Consider the following 21490-nt stretch of genomic DNA (forward strand, 5'->3'; position numbering starts at 1 on the left):
ACGCGTGCACACACACACACACACACACACACACACACACACACACACACACACACACACACACACACACACACACACACGCTTGGCTGATATCGGCAATTTTTCGGGAATCGGTAGGTTGGAGTCAGTTTGATTACGTGTACATTTGAATATATATGTGTGTGTGTGTGTGTGTGTGTGTGTGTGTGTGTGTGTGTGTGTGTGTGTGTGTGTGTGTGTGTGTGTGTGTGTGTGTGTGTGTGTGTGTGTGTGTGTGTGTGTGTGTCAGACGCATCTCTTGACTGTTATGGTGAGAATCGCCACTGATTGCGTCTCACATGATAAAAACCACATCATCCGCAAAGAACAACCATCTTTCTGCCAACCAGACAATTGTTCCCGCTAATGCAAACCATTCAAAATCACATGACGTGATCGGCGGGTAAATTGAAACATGTGGACTGTAACGAGCACTCCCCCGATCTCCATTGGATAAAGTCCTATACCAAATCATCACCTCCAACCCAGAGGCCTCGGCCCGACAATTCTGTCAAACAGACAAAGATTACATGGTCAACATCAGTTAAACATCAAATGGAGCCATCTATTCAGATTTCGGGCTTATTTGCCATCATCAGGATGACATACCGATAAATAGCTGAGCAATGGTGACCACATTTGTCGTTTAAACATCAGACGCACCTTTTATGGTGGAAAACTATGTCCAATGGTGATCTGGGGAGTGCCCATTACACTCCATATATATATATATATATATATATATATATATATATATATATATATATATATATATATATATATATATATATATATATATATATATATATATATATATATATATATATATATATGTACAGCTAACCAAAATAAAAAAACTCGACCAAACACACGCCTTTCATTCAAACTATTGTGAGCCGATCAAGTCTCAAGGCAATGCTTCATTCGTGACATGAACTTCTTCAAAGCCCCATGAGCAATTGGGTGTGTCGACCTGTTTTAATCTGCCTTGTGTTAATCCTCTTTCATTCCACCACACTGATGTTTGGAGTGGAAAACAAAATTATTACCATATTTTCCGGTGTGTTAACTGCGCTTTTTATCAGCGGGAAAAAAGTTGAAATATTTATATTCGTATTCAAAAATATTTAACCTGACCTGTGCTTACAATGGTAAATGTTCTTCAGAATGGCTGCATCAATGTCAGTTTTTACGTCATTGTAATTATAATTATAATTGTCCGTACCTTGGAAAAAAAAATTTCTCAATGCACTTTCAGTCCTCAAGCACATATCTGTTTGAACTCCGTAACAAGTTTGTTTGCTATGTCCAGGTAAAAGACCTGTCTTCCACTCCCCATCTTCTTCAAACCTTTTTCACTGAACAACTATTTCCTCCTCGCTCTTCACCATTCCCATCAAAGTCCTCATGTTAAGTGCAAATTCCTTGCACATCTGTTACTGGTTCATACAAGAGTTGTGAAACGGGATAATCTCAATCTTCTTTTCACGGGCGTGTGATCGACGCTTCACAGGCATGTCCATTTTGATTGTGATGAAAAACGTTTTACAACACTTTATGATAAAGTATCGGAGAACACCCTCTTACGTCCCTCAATGAATAACGTTATTTTGGACGTGCAACTCTTGTAAGTTCCAGTGCAGGGCCTGTTCAAAGCAAGAGCAAGTCCACCGATCTTCAAGTGTCATCCAGTCTCCCTAACAAGATGCCAATGCATCAGTCACCGCAGCCTTCAAACTCTCCGTCTGCTGGTCTGCAGGAGAGTTTGGGTACCGGGAAGCTGGGAGGAGATTCAGCGTGGACGAGTCAGTCATCTAGCGCTGGAGAACAGGCAAAGCAATGATAGAGAAGAGAAGATTTTTATTTTTTGATGGTGAAAAACAGGGGGTGCGGTTAATACACCAGAAAAGACGGTACTTTTCGCCCTTTCTCCCTGTTGTTCATGCTAATCATCCTTGATTGATTGTTTGCTCCCTCTGCATCTGTTTCCTGCATGATCTGGTAAAATATGGATGTGCGATAAAACTTGGCAAGTTATTGGGCATGTATTGTGCATCCGTGTTCGTCCTCCTTGGTGATGCTATCTGGTCAAGTGGTCCTGTAGTCGGCCGGGTTGGAATGTGGGTGGAGCGAGTCTGCCTCGGTGAAGATTGTGTGATGGGGAATATCTGTGGTGGAGTGGTTGTTGTGTCCTCTGGGCTCAACGTTCTTGGCATGTTGTGGGTTATTTGTGATCCACACTGCCCTCGTTTTTTGTTTGTTTGTTTTTTATTGGGGGGGGGGGGGATTGTGTTGGATGATGAAGAAGAAGGAAGAAGAATAACATTGAAGAATGACACCACATTACGATTCCACAATACGACGTAACAATTCTCTTCTGGTTTAGCATCAACATATATTTTGACGTTGTTCCATCACAATCGCACAACAAAAGTAAAATGTCAAAAGTTGTTGTGATGGTAATGCATAAGAGGATTGTGGTGTCATATTATGGCATCATAATGTGGTGTCATTCATACCTTGTTTGGTTGTTTGTTTTTTTGAGATTTCATCCCCTATGTTTTTATAATATTTTTAAATGTTTTTTTTTTGTTCTTGTATCATATAAAAATACAGTATATTTCAAAAATTGCACAACTCTTGAAAATATCGGTTTGAAGTTTTCTTGCCTTTTGCCCAGCAAAGGTGACTTCAACAAATGGGTCGACCAGATCTCGCTCCCTGCCCATAAAGGCCTTCTTCACATTAGCCATAATCGCAGTGTTCATTTTAGGTAGACCCTCAGCACGATAGATGCGGATATGAAACTGGGCCCACTGCCTCACCGGTGAGACACCTGCTGGGAGCAGCAGATTGCTGAGGTGGAAAAAAAATAGACACTGAAATGATCAACGAAGTACGAAGCGCTTTCATGAATCTCAGTAATACACCTCATAAAGAAAGAAATGATCAAATCCTTTTAAAGAATGATGTACTGATTCCTACCTTTCAATGTCTGCTTCATCATCCTCATCAGTTTTGTGCATGACTTTTACAGAATCGCCTTTCCCCATGATTGAAATGTCACACTTCAGGTAGCCCTTGATGGGGCTGTTGATGTCACTTGGGTCGGTTAAAATTGCCCACTTGTGATAAAAGCGATGGTCTGTGAGAAGGAGGAAAGCAGCTTACTTTGCTCAACACCATTATAATTCAATCAGAAATACGCATCTCCTTCTCTCACTTCCTTCCTCAACAACTTTATTATCTATCGATATTCTGATCTGTGCTTCTCGATATTGGACCAATACAATGACCTAAATCTAAATTTCTTCGATGCATCCAGTGCAGGGTTGACCACTTTACCTTATTAAAACCCTTCAGACCCATTCCAATGGGGTATTCAAAAAATTATCGAAGCGATATATGGTATGGTACTCAAAGTAGTCCAAGAAACACAAAGTTTAAATATATATATATATATATATATATATATATATATATATATATATATATATATATATATATATATATATATATATATATAAATAGGTGTATATGTATATTTAAAAAGGAAAACTTTTTTATTTTTTATTTTTAGTTTTACATCATTCTATACAATTGAAAAATAAAAATGGTTGGTGTTTCTTGGGCTGTTGTGAGTATCTAATCCAGATAACTTTTTCAACCCTCCATATACCCCCATCACAGCTCCATAATACTTGATGAATGGTGAGCCTCCAAGAGAAGATCAACTGAGATGTTAAATGTAAAAACATTTGAGAAATACGAAGGAAAACTGTTGGAGCGCTTACCAGGTTGACTGTAGACAAATCCAACATCCATCTTAAATGAGCCAATCATTGTCTTGCTTCTGATGATGTTCTTAGAGTGCACCACCTACACTCCGTGACATTGTATGTGTGGAATATTGTACAGATTGAATGATCACAGTATGCCTGTCAAAAATTACATAAGACTCATGGTGATTGTAAGTGCACTCACCGACAGCCTGATGAGCTTTTCAAATAGGACGTTGGGGCTGACATGAAAGTCAAAGACAAAGTACTGGTAAGGTGGCAAAGAGAAGAAGATGGAATGGAACACAGAGTTGAAGAAAGTGAGGTTCATTTAACAACAAAGGTCTGATATTTTCTGTTTTCCAAGGTTTATAACCAGTTCTACATTTTATTCACTTAGGGGCTGTCCAAAATTAGACATTTTCATGGTCGTACAAAGAGTAGGTACACTACATCATTATGACACCGGACCTCGTGCCGAGCCTATAGCTAGATAGGAATCGCCACACGCATTATATTGACATGGCATGCCTCGTTTCACAGCCGGCCATGCTGAGATTTCATGGCTGGCCAGTGTTTGTACCTTGTGGTACCCCGTATTACCTTTTATGCGCGTGTGTGTGTGTGTGTGTGTGTGTGTGTGTGTGTGTGTGTGTGTGTGTGTGTGTGTGTGTGTGTGTGTGTGTGTGTGTGTGTGTGTGTGTGTGTGTGTGTGTGTGTGTGTGTTGTTTTGTGGAGAGGGTGTTCAATTAGTGCACGCACTTTCTTGACCTTTGACATGACAGTGCGTTCGATTGTTCCCTAAAACTCTGGTATGGCTGCTTCATGATCACATGTAGATAGGGTATGTGTTCTTAGTGGACACGAGAATATATAACATTATGGCGCTCCACTCGTTGCTGGATGAGTTCACAGAGATTGTGAAATACATTATAAAATTACCTGCTGCCATTCATAAAAAACCCCCATAAGTCTGTATGAACAGTTTGTCAATGCATGTGTGTCTGGTATCATGCATGTACACTGGCGGTACAACTCAACTGACAAAGGTTTGAAGTTTGAAAACATGAAAGTGAAATGGTCAATCTGAGAATAAAAAAAATATCGCTCATAAATGCAAAGGTACAGCAATCATAAAATCATATTTTGACGAATAATAAAAAGTCTGACTATGTACTTTTTTGTTTTGACTTGAAAAGTCTGATTCCTTTTTTTTTGTAAAAAAAAAAAAAAAGAAAAGTTCAAATTTGGGAGGAGGGAGGATCTTGAAAAGTGCTACTCTTTGAAGCATAACAATGTTGATAATTTTGTACAGCCCCTTATGTTATGGATGAAGAGCTATTCCTCATCACTACCCTTGATATTTCAAGATGGCTGCCACATGTTCGTACATCAAGGTTGTTTAATTCTTAAAGGCCCGGTCACACCTTGACGTTTTAGCCAGCAATGGCAACGTATTAAAATGTATGTAAAACGCTGGCTTACGTTGAACTTTTGATGTTTTTTTTTAAGATTCGGACGTATTCATAACGACTTGGTCGTATGCATAACATATTAGTAACGGACACAGAACGTTTCGTTGTGTTATAGCTAACTTATACCAACGAATGCTGAGCCTGTTGTCGGCCTTCCCAACCTATGCCCAACGATAGTCTAACTTCTGCATAGCGCGCTGCACGCATCGCGACGATGACGTGGCGTAGCCTATTAAAAGGCTGACGCACAACGATTCGAATCATAACTGCCGCAGAAATGGAAGTCTCAACATCGCAGTCACACCTTGGCGATCTTGCCAGCGTATGCCGACCTCTGAAAAATGCATCTAAAACACTGGTGCACGTCGAATACGGTATGGGTAAGTTTGGTATGCGTGAATAAAACGCTAAAGTATGCTATCATATGTCGTATTAAGTGGAGTACGTCTTGTAATTATAAACGTGTTAACCATTTTACGACGTACTTGCCGTATGACACACGTTCCACATGCGATGGGAATAAGTTGTACGCACGATATACGAACGTTGGCACACGTTGACAAAAGTTACTTGTAAGGTTCTCATAAGTCGAAACACTCAAGGTAATGGTGAGCGTCAGTGTTCTAGACTCCCGGTTTTTTTGTTTGTTTGTTTGTTTGTTTTTTTTCTTCGGTATGACGGTGATGTCGACACTTCGATTTCTAGTGCGGTTATGATTTAAATCGTTGAGCGGCAGCCTTTTAATTATATTATATTATATTGTAACCGCACTAGAAATCGAAGTGTTGACATCACCGTCATACCGAAGAAGAAGAAAAAAACCCCAGGGAGTCTGGAACACTGACGCTAACCATTACCTTAACGTGTTTCGACTTATGAGTACCTTACAAGTAACGTGTGTCGACGTGTGCCAACGATCGCGTAACGTGCCTACAACACGTTACTCATAGGTTAGAAATAAGTTTCGGGTACGCTAAACATTACCTCGACGTGTTTCGACTTATGAGTAACTTACAAGTAACGTGTGTCGACGTGTGTCAACGATCGCGTAACGTGCCTACAACTTATGGCCAGCGTTATGCGGAACGTGTGAGTTATCCGCTGGCATAAGTCTAAAAATTTCAAGCATGGAAAATTTGAGGACAACCGAAAAGTACAACGTTTAAAGCCAGCGTACTACGACGTATGGCAGTATTTTTCAGCATGCTCTCAATGTTATCAAAACTTACCCATAACGTATTCGACGTGTACCAGCGTTTTACACAAATTTTCCAAAAATCGGCATAAGCTGGCTAAAACGTCAAGGTGTGACTGGGCCTTAACTTGAGAACATGAATTCCTTGAAGTTTTGATTCAAAAAGTAAGCTACAGTTAATTCAAAACTTCAACAAATTACACTCCAGCTATTGACAATTGACAACTTGACCAGCCTATTAATTTCACGGTCGGCTGAAGGCCTCCCTCAATCAAATCAAATCAAGTTTATTGTATAAAATATACAATTAAATTTGTTTTAATCTTGACACCAGGAAAAAAAAAGAAGAAACAAAAAAGGTTCTTCACATTAATAACTACAAACAACAGAAATGAAAATGCAAGTACAGTATAAACACAAATCCAAGTATAAATAAATAATTCATTTATTTTTAGCTTGTTAGCTCGCCTGTTTGAAGAACAGAGAGCTATAGCGATACCCCCGGCGTGAGCGTCAGCGTGAGCGTGAAAATGTTAAAGTTTTTGGTGCAAGTTATTTCCTTTCTCATGTTTTTATCTACCACACTATTTTTTTACTGATTACAATGTACAAATACATATATTGCTTTAAAATCATTTGGATCAGACTTCACTGCAATGCTTTATAAAAAATATTATTAGACAAGTCTTTTAAAAACGATAAATGTATAAACATGTGAGCATTGATTGGCTTTGACACCAACTTTCTGGTTCCATTAATCATCCGTACTGCCGTTGGATAAAAACTATCGAGGAAACGTTTAGACTGGATCCCAATCGAGCGATAACCCTTCCCAGACGGAAGAAGCTCAAAAAGCAGATTTGCCAGGTGATATCGGTCCTGAAATGTACCAACAACTCGGCCAATTACCCGACTGTTATACAAGGACTGTATATTTAGCAGTCCACCACCAACTATCCGCTATGCAGTCCACACAATTTTGTCAATCCGGCGTCGATCGTCCACTACGGCATTACCATACCAGACAGTGATAGAGAGCATCAAGATGCCCTCCACCACTGCCAGATAGAACATGACCAACAACGAACGATCAACGCTAAAACTATTAAAGCGTCTCAAAAAACAAACAACACATGGACTGACCATTTGAAATCCGCTGAAATGCAAATTCCAAGGAATTTAAAAGATCCAACAATTTAGACTCTATTTTCGATTCCCATCTAAAAGAAGTGGTTGGATTTCAGAACCATTTTGCCAAAAGTCCACAATAAGTTCCTTGGTTTTCACAACATTTAACTCCAGATTATTTTGACAACACCAGTCAACTATAATTCCCACTTGTTTCCAATAGTTACATCCAGGGGCATCGAGAGCCAGCACGGACTTCGGGGCCCCCACCTCCACCCCCACCTCCACCCCCACCCTTTCTTACATTTGTGTAAAAAAATTACACTCACAGAAGAAGCTCGTGTCCCTCAACGGACCCCGAGCACCGAAGCCGTGTCACCACCCCCTCTCGACACCCCTAGTTGTATCATCACTCGTGTCAATATGGCTACCAATGGTGGTATCATCCGCAAATTTCATAATCAGACAATTGCTGAAAGACGATTTACATTCGTGCGTGAAGAGTGAGTAAAATAAGTGATTCTTCTGCTCAGCAAGATCCAATCTGTTGTATTCAATACAAATTGAGGCCCCATTGTACTCGAGGAAATTTGTCAATTTAGTGCCTCCATCTGTTCTTTGGTATACCGTTGCTTAATCCAGGACCTTCCTTAGTTTTCCAGTTTGTGATTGTTGTTATCCACCAGTTGTACCTTATTCTTGCTATGTGTCCAGCCCACTTCCATTTCAGTTATTTGATTGTGACCAGAATATGAAGGAATTGTTTTCTGTCTGATCTATGTGTTTCTCTTCTTGTCCTTTTTAGATATTCCAAGACTATATCTTTCAATGGCTCTTTGCATGGTGATCAACTTTTTTTTGCCATTACACAATCTTAAAAAACTTTGCAGTTTTCAGCAAGTGCCGGACCAGAGCTGAATATAAAACTAAAGGCTTGAAATCAGGAATATTCTTCTTTAATTGACACAGTTATTCCCACGTTCTTGTGGGGTTGGCCAGAGATCTTCTCAAAGGACACCGTGGGATCCTTAAGGTCCACTAAATAATGCTGGCAGACGGGACACTCAGTTTTACGTCCATCCAAGGAACACATTGATGCACCACCCTGCCTGTGAAGCACCAGTGTGCATACCTCTCGGCCATTCTGCCGGCGACATTTGAAAAGAGAAATCATGTTTATTTTAAGTTTAATTTCAATTTAATTTAAAACTGAAGATTTAAAAAAGATTACAGCTGCCATGAACAGGTTAGGCTCAGGTCTAATGTTTCAACCACCAAGTGATCTGCATCTAGGACCGTTTTAGCTTCGTGTATCGGGTGATGATCGAATGTATCATGTATCGGGTGATAAGTAAGATAAGATAAGTTTTGGCATTGTATGCGACTCTAGGTGTGGTCAGGTGTGTGTGTGTGTGTGTGTGTGTGTGTGTGTGTGTGTGTGTGTGTGTGTGTGTGTGTGTGTGTGTGTGTGTGTGTGTGTGTGTGTGTGTGTGTGTGTGTGTGTGTGTGTGTGTGTGTGTGTGTGTAGTTTTGAAAGCAGAGCTCAGTTTCTATTTTATCATTCAACACACCGTTATCAAGAACAGCGTAAGCAATGGCGCACCTCATTGTAGTATGGGCAGTTGGTAGACTGCTTTTGACTGGAATGTTTCTTTTCTTCACCCACTTCAATCACCACTTCTGGGTCTATGTTGACACCCAAAAGTTGCCTCGCCTCAATCAGGTTGACGCTAATCTGCTCAGGCATGCAAAGGAATTATGATGTCACGATGTGTCATGCAAGTTAATATTAGAAGTGGTAATAATGCGAATTTTAGCAGGAAAATTCATCATTGACAGGATAAACCCATTTCTTTCTTTGAGCCACTGATGATGTCACTAAAGTCAAAGATTGACTCTGAAATTTTTTATTTTTTTTTGTAAAAAGCACAACAAAACGGAATCCAAGTCCCTGGATTGTGATACCTACCTGGTAATCCTGTATTCTTCCACCAATGGGACCACTACGGGTCTGAGGTTTTGATCTGCAAGAAAATTGTCCGTCTTTTTAACAACTCAAACAGTTTGGGGAACCCATTTGGAGAATTTCTAACTCGTAATGCTGGGGAGCCAAGGTTCAAATTCAATGTAATATGTCTATTTATCCATTAACTCTTAATATTCAGCTTGGATTTCATGTAAACTTCAAACCAGCACTCGGTAGAGCACATGCCTCCACCAGGCTGAACAGTTTACGTTTTGTATCCCATTGATAGGCCGGATCTGGATTCAGACCTGAACTAAAATCTAATTGGCTTGTTATTCTCACCTAACTAAGTCAACCACCGAATTTCATCATAATCCATCCACAACTTAATGAGATATCGTGCGATATATCGTTTTTGGCGCTATCTCTCAATGGGGGAAGAATAGCTTTCAAAATTCTGGTATCCAGATACAGGTTTGGATCTTCAACAAAATCTAATCATTTCATCCTTATCACACACCCTCGGCCACAGAGGTATGAATTGTCCAACAACTTTCATCCAAATCCGTCCATAAATTTTTGAGATAACCTGCACAAAGTCAGACAGACCTCCACTGTGGACACCACGCACAGCTCTTACACAAGAAACACACTCAACAACACCACTGACGACACCTGCAACCTCTGCCAGGCCGCCTCACACACAACAAAACACATTATGGAAGACTGCGTGGTCCTAGTTCCACTTAGACAAGAGCACATCATAGATGGGAGGGGTCTCTGGGTCACTCCTGGGAGATTGATCGGCTATATCTGTGCCACAAGCCTATTCGAGCATCACTGACTGTGGCAACACAACAACAATAACAACAACAAAACGTTTTAAGACCATTTTCCCCTTTTTCCAGGGGCGTTGGTCGAATTATGGCATTCCTACATTTGGATCTATCCATTGAATTGGCTTCACGCAAACCCAAACATTCCACATCTTTGCTAACAGTTTCAATCCATGTCTCTGCAGGACTCACTCTCGGCTTTCTTCATTCTATCACGGGCTTTATGGCTTTCTTTAATCCTTACAGCTTCATCTTCTAACCTTTGTTGCACATGACCACACCGACAAAGTCTTCTATTCCTAAGTTCTTCTTCATTCGGAAAGATTTTATTCGATCCCTACCTGATTTCTCAACTTGTAATTCTTTCTTTTTCAGAGACAATCCATTCATCTATCATATCATTCTCATCTCTGTTCTTTCCATTCTTTTGACATCTTTGTTTACGTTTAGCTTCCATACACAAACACTGGTCCGATAAAGGATTTATAAACTCTAACCTTTACACATAATGCAATGTTTCTGAGCTTCATGCGACCACCGAGTTCCCCACACTTATTCCAGGCTGACTTTATTCTTGATCTAACGGCTAATTCTGCTCTTCCTGATGATTCTATCATGTCTCCAAGGTAACAAACTTTTGCAAATTAAATTCTGAGCTCAGAGGCATTTCTTTTTGTTCTTCACTTTTTCTTGTAATGATTGATCCTCAAATCTTTTACATATGAAAATCCCAGCTTTTGTTATCAAATTTCCTGGAGCTCACTGCACCTCTTGGGATACAATCTATAACACGGCCTACATTCAGTTGAATTCCATCCGACTCCTTTTCCACTTATTGAACAAGGCCATTGTCTTTTTTTTCTTTCTTCGCCACTTACCGTCACCTTCGTTGTATTAATGTCTCTATTCGGGTTTCGATTCGCTCTTTCAACCCTCAAACCCTCTACTGTTCATCAAGGATGCATTCATTCTTCCAATAACCCGGCCCCTCATTATTAAACTCACAAATTCCACATTTACTGCTAAACTGTTCTACAAAGCGCATCTAATCCAACTATTTATATGACTATCATTCTCCTTCCCACAACTGCACTTTGTTCATTCTTTCGCCCACTTGTGGAACTGCAATCCTGAGGCACGGCAATCCCACTCGTCCCCCCCCCAGGGCTTCAAGGAGGCAGTGCTTCACTATCTCCTGTCATCCTCCATTTACATCCATGATATTTTCACCCCTCCATTAACTCTCAACGATGCATGCAATCCAACTCACAGGCTCTCCTTGTCACGGGCTACTATATTCCTCACCTCACTCCTTCTTTATTTCATCACACATTCATTAATTGGTTACATCCACTTGCTGTCCCACTGGCTATACATATTGCCTTTCTTCCAGCTGTCACATTACACACCTATTATTCCATTAGCCTCGACTTTGTGTGCAATTTATTTATCTGGTTAAAACATGGGCTCTTGCAAGCTATCACACAAAGCACATTCAAACTAAATATATAACTATCATGATGGTTCTGCACAATCCAACCACTGCATTGTAGAGCATATTGTTCAAAAGAGAATATAAGCTGTTTTCTCATCTCCAGCAATGTGAACTTAAAGGACCCCATGACACGTTTCGTAAGACTAGTTCCGCTACAGTAAGGAGGGTGCACATTGTCAAACATATTAAATAGAGCATGCATTCAGGTTGTGTATAAAATGTTGTTCGAAAAAACACAACCTACATTCAATGGAAAACTATACAGACACCTATCCACAACATGAACTCTCACACAGGTGAGCTCCGCCCTCTGTACCTTTACCCAATGCCATTATCCATTCGCAAAAGGCACGGAAATGTCATCGTGGAATAGAATGTGCCAGATGTTTTACTGGCATACAACATGACATCGTGGAATGGCATACGCTGACCATCTTTGGCCCACAAGACACAAAACGTGTTTTATACAACAAATTTTGTTACAAGTTGGACAGCATATGCTCCCTTCCCCCTTTACCATCGTCAAATAAATTCAAACCAAGATTATTGTGAAAAGTTAAAAAATATATTGTAAAAAGCTAACATAGGCTAGCATATTCACTTGTTGGAGGAATATCATACAATATGACGGAGACGGTTGTCATTGTCCAAAGCACAGCTAATCTGATATTCTTGGAGCTTCATTTTCCAGTATGATGAAGCTCACCTGCGATTGGAAACATTCGTGGTGATGGCCGTGACCGATGCCAGAGATTCTGTGTCTCCATCTTGCCCATAGGCCAAGAGCATGGCCTGCTTGTCCAAGTCCATGTACATGCCATCAAATTCTGTACACACACCCAGCACCATTATTCAGTTCCATTGCTTTATGTACAGAATTGTTAATTAATAAAAAAAAGACCACATTCAATTTCTCATATTCCAAGGTAAATCAAAGAAGATTTTTAAGGAGAGATCTTTGAAGTAGCTCCAGTTAACATATGGTAGTTTTCCTTTAAGCATCGCATCTTCAATTGGCCATTCACAAATAGCTTTTCTTTGCTTGTGTTTTGGATGCAGTTTTTCGAGAGAAATATGTGCACAATTCGATTTATGAAATAAAAAAAAATGAATGGCCATCAACTCCGCTTTAATTCGAGCTCAAAGGCAATTTCTCACCATCCTCCTCTGCATGCTGTGTCGCCAGACTTATCTGCGACCCAGTCCCTTTACGCGACTTCATCATATTTCCAATTTTGAGTAGTTTCCTATGGAGAAGACGAAGAAAAAACATCATCACCATAAAGTTACAGTCACTTAAAAGTATTTAAAAAAACAACAACAAAAAAAAAAAACACATATACTTGAAAGAATCATGAATGAACACAAAATTGATGGATTCATGCAGCGGTCATTAAAAGAAGAAAATGTTTTAAATCCCCATCCATGGCTGTGATTATGAGATGGATAAACTCATTTTCCTCCCAGCTCGAGTAGACACCTGCCTGGGTTCCAATCTCAGTCGCCTGTGATCTTTAGCCCGTGGCCTAGTGGCCGAGGTCTTGCTGACATTTTCAGTCGGGCCAAGAAAGCATGAAGAGAAGAGGAAAAAACAAAACAGAAGACACAAAGGCAAAGAAGAAATAGAGAATAAAAGGGAAAACAATCCATGGAAATCACTCATTCTCACTATCTCCAATTGGTTGAGTGCTTAACAATGACTGTCGTGCTTGAATATGGAGGCAGATATCTTGCAATGGTACACAAACCCAAATAAGTGTTTTGATTCGATGTGAAATCCTGCTAATTTATTATATTAATAACACACCTTCGTACACGTGATTCCTCTCCATCATGTGAATCAAGGCTCAGATCATCCTCCACACCATGCTCAACGTCCAAGAACTCCCTTTCATTCCATATCCCAGCAGAGCCATCCAGTGCCTGATAGCGAAGGCCAAGTGTAATTGTTGTCTGTTCCATGATGCAGGGAGAGAAACAAAAGTGAGTTTGAAGTTTCTGCGAAACAATATTCAAACCGACTCAGGCCTGAAGATTATTATATTCGACCTGAAAATGTGATTCATTTGAAATCAATAGCACAGATTGTGTTTGAGTACTTTGTGTATGGATTCCAAAAAGATCTTTAGTCTCATCCCAAAGGGGTTGTGAGACAATTGTCGTGTGTGTGTGTGTGTGTGTGTGTGTGTGTGTGTGTGTGTGTGTGTGTGTGTTTGTGTGTGTGTGTGTGTGTGTGCGTGTGTGTGTGTGCGTGTGTTTGTGTGTGCGTGCGTCCTTGCGTGCACAAGCTGTGATTCATTCCACATCACATCATTAACCTCTGCCATCGAAGATGGTTGGAGGTTACTGTTTTCACCCCTTTCTGTTTGTTTGTTTGTTTGTGAACAGTATTACGGAAAAACTCCTCGACGGATTTCGACGAAACTTGGTGGGGGGATTAGGTATGGTCCAAGGATCATGTCATTAGATTTTGGACTTGGTCCAAAATCCAATATGGCCGCTATGGCGGCCACTTTGAAAAAATATTTGAATTTTTTTTTTTTTTGCATTTCTACATATTTTAAGTGATTTCCAACCCCCCCCCCCCAAAAAAAAATTTTGTTAGAGAAAAAAATATATTTTTGCAACTTTTTTTTCAACAAAATTTCGAATTTTTTTTGCATTTCTACATGCTATAAGTGATTTCCAACAAAAAACATGCCAAAATTATAATTGCAGCTGATTTTGGAACTTCAGGTAGATATACCCACGTAAAATCAATTTCTGTCTCAAGGAATCTCGTTATGACGAATGAATTGAGTATGTAAAAGTTAAAAGTAAAAGGGAAAGTTGCAAACTATAACTCTGTGAGCACTGTTGACGTCAAATTGAATGAATAGGATATCAGGTTCACTTGAGTGACATAGCAGTATTGGCGGCGGAAGTTTTGCACTCTACCGAGTGCTCCCCCTCTAGTTGACACTGAGTATGTTACTGCAAGCAAGCAAGGACATCATAATGAAACTTTGAGTGGTTAATGCTTGTTACAAACATAAAACCCATGCAAGAGATTTATTTTTGGATACATCGTCAAGGCTCGTGGAAGAGCTAGTACTTGTGCACTGAATACAAAAGGAACAGCAGAGAGGGGGGTGGGGGGACACCAACAACAGAGCCGAAGGCCAAGACAGAGGGAGACAGACAAACAATGGGTGTGGGGAGGAATGAGGGTAGGAGAGGATGCATGGAGTGGACCTCAGGAGGGAAAACTGGAAATTTGGAAGGAGGCAGGATTAGGTTGGTGAGAGGTGGTTAACAAGGGTAGAAAAGATCATGATTTTGGATTGGGGACTATTTGAGATGGTGGTGAACAGCTGTTTTGTAGACCTGGAGGGTCAATTGAGATTGAAGACGATGTGAATGTTGGTTCCACAAGTCGGGAAAAAAGGAACAAATGAGTGGAAGTGAGCAGAGATCCTGGATTTAGGTCGTTTCAATAGAAAGGGGGGGGGGTGATAGTGGACAATGTGCACTCTGCAGAAACATGGGGTGCGGTGGGGGAGACAAATCGCAGAAAAGGGCAGTGGGTGCAAAACCAGAAAGTTGGCAGTTGAAGGCAATTAGACCACCGACCTATCTGCGATGGTGAAGTGATAAGCCCATAGACTCAGCTTCATCATGGGAGATTACAAGAATCTAAAAAGCCTTGGCTTCCACACCATCAAACTGAGCAAGATGTGAGGCAGAGAAGGGCGGAGAGCTCAGAGTGAAGAGGAGTACTCCCTGAAGCTGTGGATGAAAGCCTTGTAGGTGGATAGGAGTTCATGTGTGCCAAGGAAGAACTTTGGATGACAGAGGTTGCTCAGTCGGCGACTGGCTTTGGAGGCCAACTTTGAAATGTGGCTTGCCCAAGAAAGATCATGTCTGATAGTAAAACCCAATTTACCTTCACTTATGGTGAGAAATTATTTCATATCCATTAAAAGAATAACCTTTGGACACTTTCCTTGTACATTACAATTTTCTCATCTGCTATGTTGATTACAGGCTAATCTCGGAGCAATTACTATAGTCATGTTGGTGCATTTTCTGTGCATAACAAAACTGCAGTCTTGCTTCAATTTAGGCCATAATATTGCAGTTTCATGGTAATACATAATCAACAAGAACAGCACTCGACAGAGTGCATACCTCCTGAACAGTTTACATGTTGTATCCCACTGATCGGCTGGATCTGCATCCGAACTTTAATCAAAATCGAATCACCTTGTTCTTGTCACACACCCAACTCATCCACCAAATTTCATCCGAATCCTTCCATAACTTTTTTGAGATACGTGTCATGCTATACATTGTTATTGGCCCATCTCTCAATGGTGAAAAATCACTTTTAAAATTCTGGTATCCCTAGAAAATTATAGTAGTATCAGCAACGTGCCACCCCATTGAATCCAAATCTTCACCAAAATCGAATCAATTCGTCCTTGTCACACACCCAACCTGTCCACCAAATTTCAACCGAATCCATAAGTAACCTTTTGAGATATCCTGCTCACAGGCAAACAGACAAACAGGGGTGAAAACATAACCTCCATTCACCTTCAGTAGCAGAGATAACAATGTCCCTTCAGGCTTATAAGCTCTAATTTTCTTAGCCATTAGCTATATACAGAAACATGGCAAATCATAACCAACGATTATATCACTTCACCTTATTAAAATTATATGATCTCACACTTTATTAACAAGGTATTCTTACATATAAATATGTCAACAGACAACACCCTTCTCATTTGTGTAACTTATTTGATTCGAATTATGACATATTCATGGGATTAATTTTTGGAGTTTATGTACATTTTAAAAACTAAAACAATGCGTTGAAAACTGAACAAGGTTTGTTTTCATGACAACAAAAATCGTCATGATTCATATTTGACATCTTTAATTTAAAAAATGTCCGATTGATCATATGGTGATGAGGATAGACACCGAGACCATGACTTAATTTGAGCCATGTCGAATAATTCGTCCATCAGGGGAGAGATTTCAAATATCATGGCTTGGTCAGCTTTGGTCCTATTTTATTATATATATATATATTCTCTCTCTCTTCTCTCTCTCTCTTCTTCTCTCTCTCTCTCCTCTCTCTCTCTCTTCATATATATATATATATATATATATATATATATATATATATATATATATATATATATCCTACCCTCACCCTCCTCTCTCCCCATCCCCCATCCCCCCAACCACCACCTCTTTCCCCCTCTCCTCTCTCTCCATCCTCTCTCCCCCTCTTCTCTCTCCCTCCCACCCTCTTTAAGCAACAGGTGGTATTTGCTCGTTTAATATATGATCAAAGGAAGCTCCTTAAGGCTTCAGTGATACCATACACCAAGGGCCACTAATATATCCATTGCCTCCAAAGTGTGGAAACCAGAAATAGTTATGATATGAACATTCTGAGTCATTGTACTCAGAATACATCAAGAAAGGTGAGCATTGGCTTGACCCTCATGGTCTGCACTCTGAGTGCAAGGAGACTAGTGTGGCATCGGCCCTCACAAGGCCCTGGATCCCATTGGCAGCATCTCATTGTTGGCATGAACAGTAGTGGTGTGTCATTGGTTTGGACGGTGGTGGAGACAACATGCTATCTATGTGAAGCCACCATGGCAACAGTGACATGCCACCCAAATAACTGGTGCGAAAGATCCTGGTTCGCTCAGGATCCATGAGCGAAAGATGCTCGAGGGCACGGAGCATGGCTGTGGGGAAGATGATACGGACGCTGGCAGTCGGTCAAGACGTCAAGTTGGAGTTGGGTCAGTGGAGTCGGGGCTTTGAGGCTGGAGTTTTGTGAACTTACCCATGCCTCCCTGGATCTCTCCTGTACTGCCTGAACTGGAGCATGATCACCCTGAATTCTCAAGACCTTGCCTAGTTTCTACTCATTCTGCGTGAATGTAATTGTGTGTCTTTACCACCTTTCGTTGATAATTGTATTAAGTGTATTTATTATCTTGCCAAAACGAAGTTTTTGCAAGATCTGTTACTTGGTAAGTTTTTTTGTTTGTTTGTCTGTAATCATTGGATTTTTCACCTTTATATCACTTTGTAGAGCACAATTCTCATCAGAAACTCTTGTGGGTACACATATCGTAGTATTATTACAATACCCTTCAGCACACATAAAGGTCAAGTTCAAGGTCAAAGGTCAAGGTCACTTTGCGGTAAATCATGGAGGTCGACGAAACCCTTATTTTTTGAGTAATTTTAATCGAATCATCTCCAAACTTTATGGGAATGTAGTATATGGTATGGCGCTCAGCTGATTAGTTTTTGGTGGCGATTGGCCTTGACCTTCATGGTTAGCGCCTGAGGTCAAACATATTTGACCCCAAGGTCAAATTTTCAAGTTTTAAGAACCATATCGTGTAGTACCTCAAATTGAACACCTCGATGAGTGCTTTCTAGATATGTCAAGCTTGAGACATTATGACGTCATTTGGTGACGTTATGAGGCAAACGCATATTTTTCATGGTTACTCTGTAGAACGATTCTCATCGGAATCTCTCGTAGGCAGATATTCCTCAAGGAGTCGCTCCTGGTGGATAGCAGCTCTGCTCACCTCAGTGTGACCTTAAAGAAGTCACACGTGGTCACCTTTTGGCAAGATACGGGTCACCCTGCGGGTGACATTGGTTTATTTATTTCTTCATTCGTTAAGTTTACCTTTCATCTGCGATTCTCCGTTTCACCTGCAATTCTCATGTTGCGTGTTATAATTAAACCTGTTATTTGTTAAGAATACGTCACCTGGAGCTAGACACCCCACGATAGACACCCCACCCTGCATGTTTTTGTTTTTTTATCACCCTTTTCAGGCATGCTTGTTCGTCAGGACCCTGCCAGCTGAAGTTACGCGTGACGTCATCTCAGGACATTGTGCAGCAGCAGGTTGCCTGCCAAACTGTCGACCACATGATGGCGGACGTCATGATGTTTCTTTGTCTTTGTATCAACAATTACGCCATGGTTTGTATCGTAAATCATGGTGAACAAATATGTGATAAACTGCAGAAACACCACAGATTTAAAGAGTGGGGTATATCGAGACACATATTCCCATCTGATCCCTTGAAATGTAGTGAATGGACAAAGATTGTCAGACAACTCGGGCAAATTTTACTGAGCCTCTTCAAGGCAATAAGTCAGCTTTTATTTGTTCGGGATCCTTTGAGATTAGGAACAATTTAATCGCTCAAACCAACCAGGTCCAGCAAGTTTGATTGACCTAACAGATAATTATAAATGTTGCTGCCTGTGCGTTATGTTCTGATGTACATGTTCATCTTCCCTCTCATCATTGCTGACCAGTTGGGTGGTGTCAGCATTTTTGTCATCAGAAGGCTCTGGCTCGTATGTGTGTGGCCTTTTTACCATGTGGTTCACCATTTCCAATCCGAAGCTGAGGTTGGTGTTTTCACTGGTAGAGCGTTAAACACAAAACTCGGCTCTCACAATCATCAGTAAGGTCATGGAATCCACCATCGCAGTTGATATGAAATCCTTCCTTTTCTCCAACAACGTCAACTCAGATTATCAATTTGGTTTTAAAACTGGTCACTCCACCTTGGGTGTGCCAATTCAACTCAACCAACAATTAATGGAGGTCCTCAATGTCAGACATGAGATCAGGGCTGTCTCTCTGGACATATCTCGTGCTTTTGATGCAGTCTGGCATCCTGCACTGCTCTCCAAACTCTCCAAACCTATGGCATCCAAGGCCAACTCCACACATCGTTTCCTGACTTGCTCCACTCACGTAGCCAACATGTGGTTCTCAACAGAATCCTTTCATCTTCTCTCTCTGGAAAAGCTGGAGTGCCCCAAGGCAATTTTCTGGGCCCAATTTTCTTTATAAATGATCTCTCTGACTCTCTGGAAAATACCTGTTAACAATTTTCTGATAAACTCTCTCCTCTGCCATGACATCCCTCATCCTTCAGACAGGCAGGCTGCAGGCTCTTCCTTCTCTTCAGACCTTGAAAAAAAAATCATAAGCTGATGAAACACGTGAAATGTCTTTCAATCCTGAAATATCTCACACTTTCACCATCTCTCTCCGAAAGGACCACCTGGCAAACCCTCCTCTCTACTTCCTTAACAATCCTCTTGAGGAGGTTCAGTCATTCAAACTCCTGGGTCTCACTATCACCTATGATCTTTCTTGGGCAAATCACATTTAAAAGTTCAAAGTTGATCTCCAAAGCCAGCTGCTGACTGGGCATTCTCCATGGTAAAAAAAAGTCCTTCCTTGGCACACTTGAATTCCGATCCACCTATGAGGCTTTCATCCGACTTCATTCAACTTTCATCCGAAGAGGCAGTGCAGGATGCCAGTACGAGGAGTACTGCCTTGACCTCTGGGCTGACTTCCCTGCCTAACATCTTGCTCAGCTTGACACGTTGGAAAACAAGGCCTTCAAGATTAATGGAATCTCCGACGATGAAGCTGAGTCTATGGGCTTATCACTTCACCGTCACAAAGAGGTCGGTGGTTTCTCTGTCTTCTACTGCCAACTTTTTGGTCTTGTACCCTCTCCTCTTTCCTTTCTTTGTCTCCCCCTCTCCCCCTCCCATCCCCCCCAGGTTTCACCAGGGCACCAATGGTCCACCACCAACCCTCTTCTAGTGAATCTACTTAAATCCAGGATCACTGCTCACCTCTACTCATTTGTTTCTCTTTTTTTCCACTTGTAGAATCAATTTTCACATCTTCAATCTCACTCTTCGCTCCTGGCCTTCAAGACAGCTGTTCACCACCATCTCAGATCATCCCCAATCCAAAACCATGACCTTTCATATCCTTGTTAACTCCCCTCCCCCCATCCCCCACCACCCCAATCCCACTTCCTTCCAAATTTCCAATCTCTCCAACTGAAAGTTCCCTTCTACATACATCTTGTCCACCCCATGCATCCTCTCCTACCCCCCGTTCCTCTCAACACCCATTGTTTGTCCACCTCCTTCTGTCTTGGCCTTCGGCTCTGTTGTGGGTGTTTTCCCCCTCTCTCTGCTATTCCATTTGGCCTGCTGTGTCCTGATCTGTTCAGTGTACTAGTACGAGCTCTTCTACGAACCTCAACGATGTATACAAGAAAGGCAATTATCTGTTGGGTAGTCGATCGAGTCGAAAAAAAAAAAATTCGCAATTTTTTTTTTTTCAGTTAAAAAATTTTTTTTGATCTACCCTTATTTGTTGGTCGTGGTGTCAGTCTGTTGGGTAGTCGATCCAGTCGAAAAAAAATTTTTTTTTTAAATTTTGAAATTTGTTCTACCCTTAAGGCGCTGTCACACCTTCACGATTTAGGCAGCAATGGCAACGTATAAAAATGTATGTAAAACGTTGGCATATGCTGAAGTTTTGAGGGTTTTTTTTTAAGTTTTGGTCGTATTCATAAGGTGTTGGTCGTATGCATAACATGTTAGTAACGGGCACAGAACGTTTCGTTATCTTATAGATAACTTATACCAACGAATGCTTAGCCTGTTGTCGGCGTTCACAAACTATGCCCAACGATAGTTTAACTTAGGCATAGCGCT

General features: G+C 40.9%; 1 protein-coding gene across 6 annotated transcripts in view; it reads right to left on the reverse strand.

Annotated features, from left to right (window-relative positions):
• LOC147026391 (otoferlin-like) overlaps positions 1-21490 on the reverse strand; it is a 241570-nt gene that overhangs the window by 124809 nt on the left and 95271 nt on the right. For all 6 annotated transcript variants that reach the window (XM_085881790.1, XM_085881793.1, XM_085881789.1 and 3 more), the window contains exons 5-13: positions 13700-13845; positions 13051-13139; positions 12599-12719; positions 9565-9619; positions 9199-9330; positions 4003-4065; positions 3813-3897; positions 3004-3163; positions 2688-2874 (exon numbers count right to left, since the gene is read on the reverse strand). In XM_085881790.1, the coding sequence (XP_085737916.1) occupies positions 2688-2874; positions 3004-3163; positions 3813-3897; positions 4003-4065; positions 9199-9330; positions 9565-9619; positions 12599-12719; positions 13051-13139; positions 13700-13845 (1038 nt within the window). The remainder of the gene's footprint in view (positions 1-2687; positions 2875-3003; positions 3164-3812; positions 3898-4002; positions 4066-9198; positions 9331-9564; positions 9620-12598; positions 12720-13050; positions 13140-13699; positions 13846-21490) is intronic.

This window comes from Eptatretus burgeri, chromosome 5 (genome assembly GCF_056783735.1).
Source record: "Eptatretus burgeri isolate ZD-2024b chromosome 5, Ebu_testis_v1, whole genome shotgun sequence".
Classification (NCBI taxonomy): Eukaryota; Metazoa; Chordata; class Myxini; order Myxiniformes; family Myxinidae; genus Eptatretus; species Eptatretus burgeri.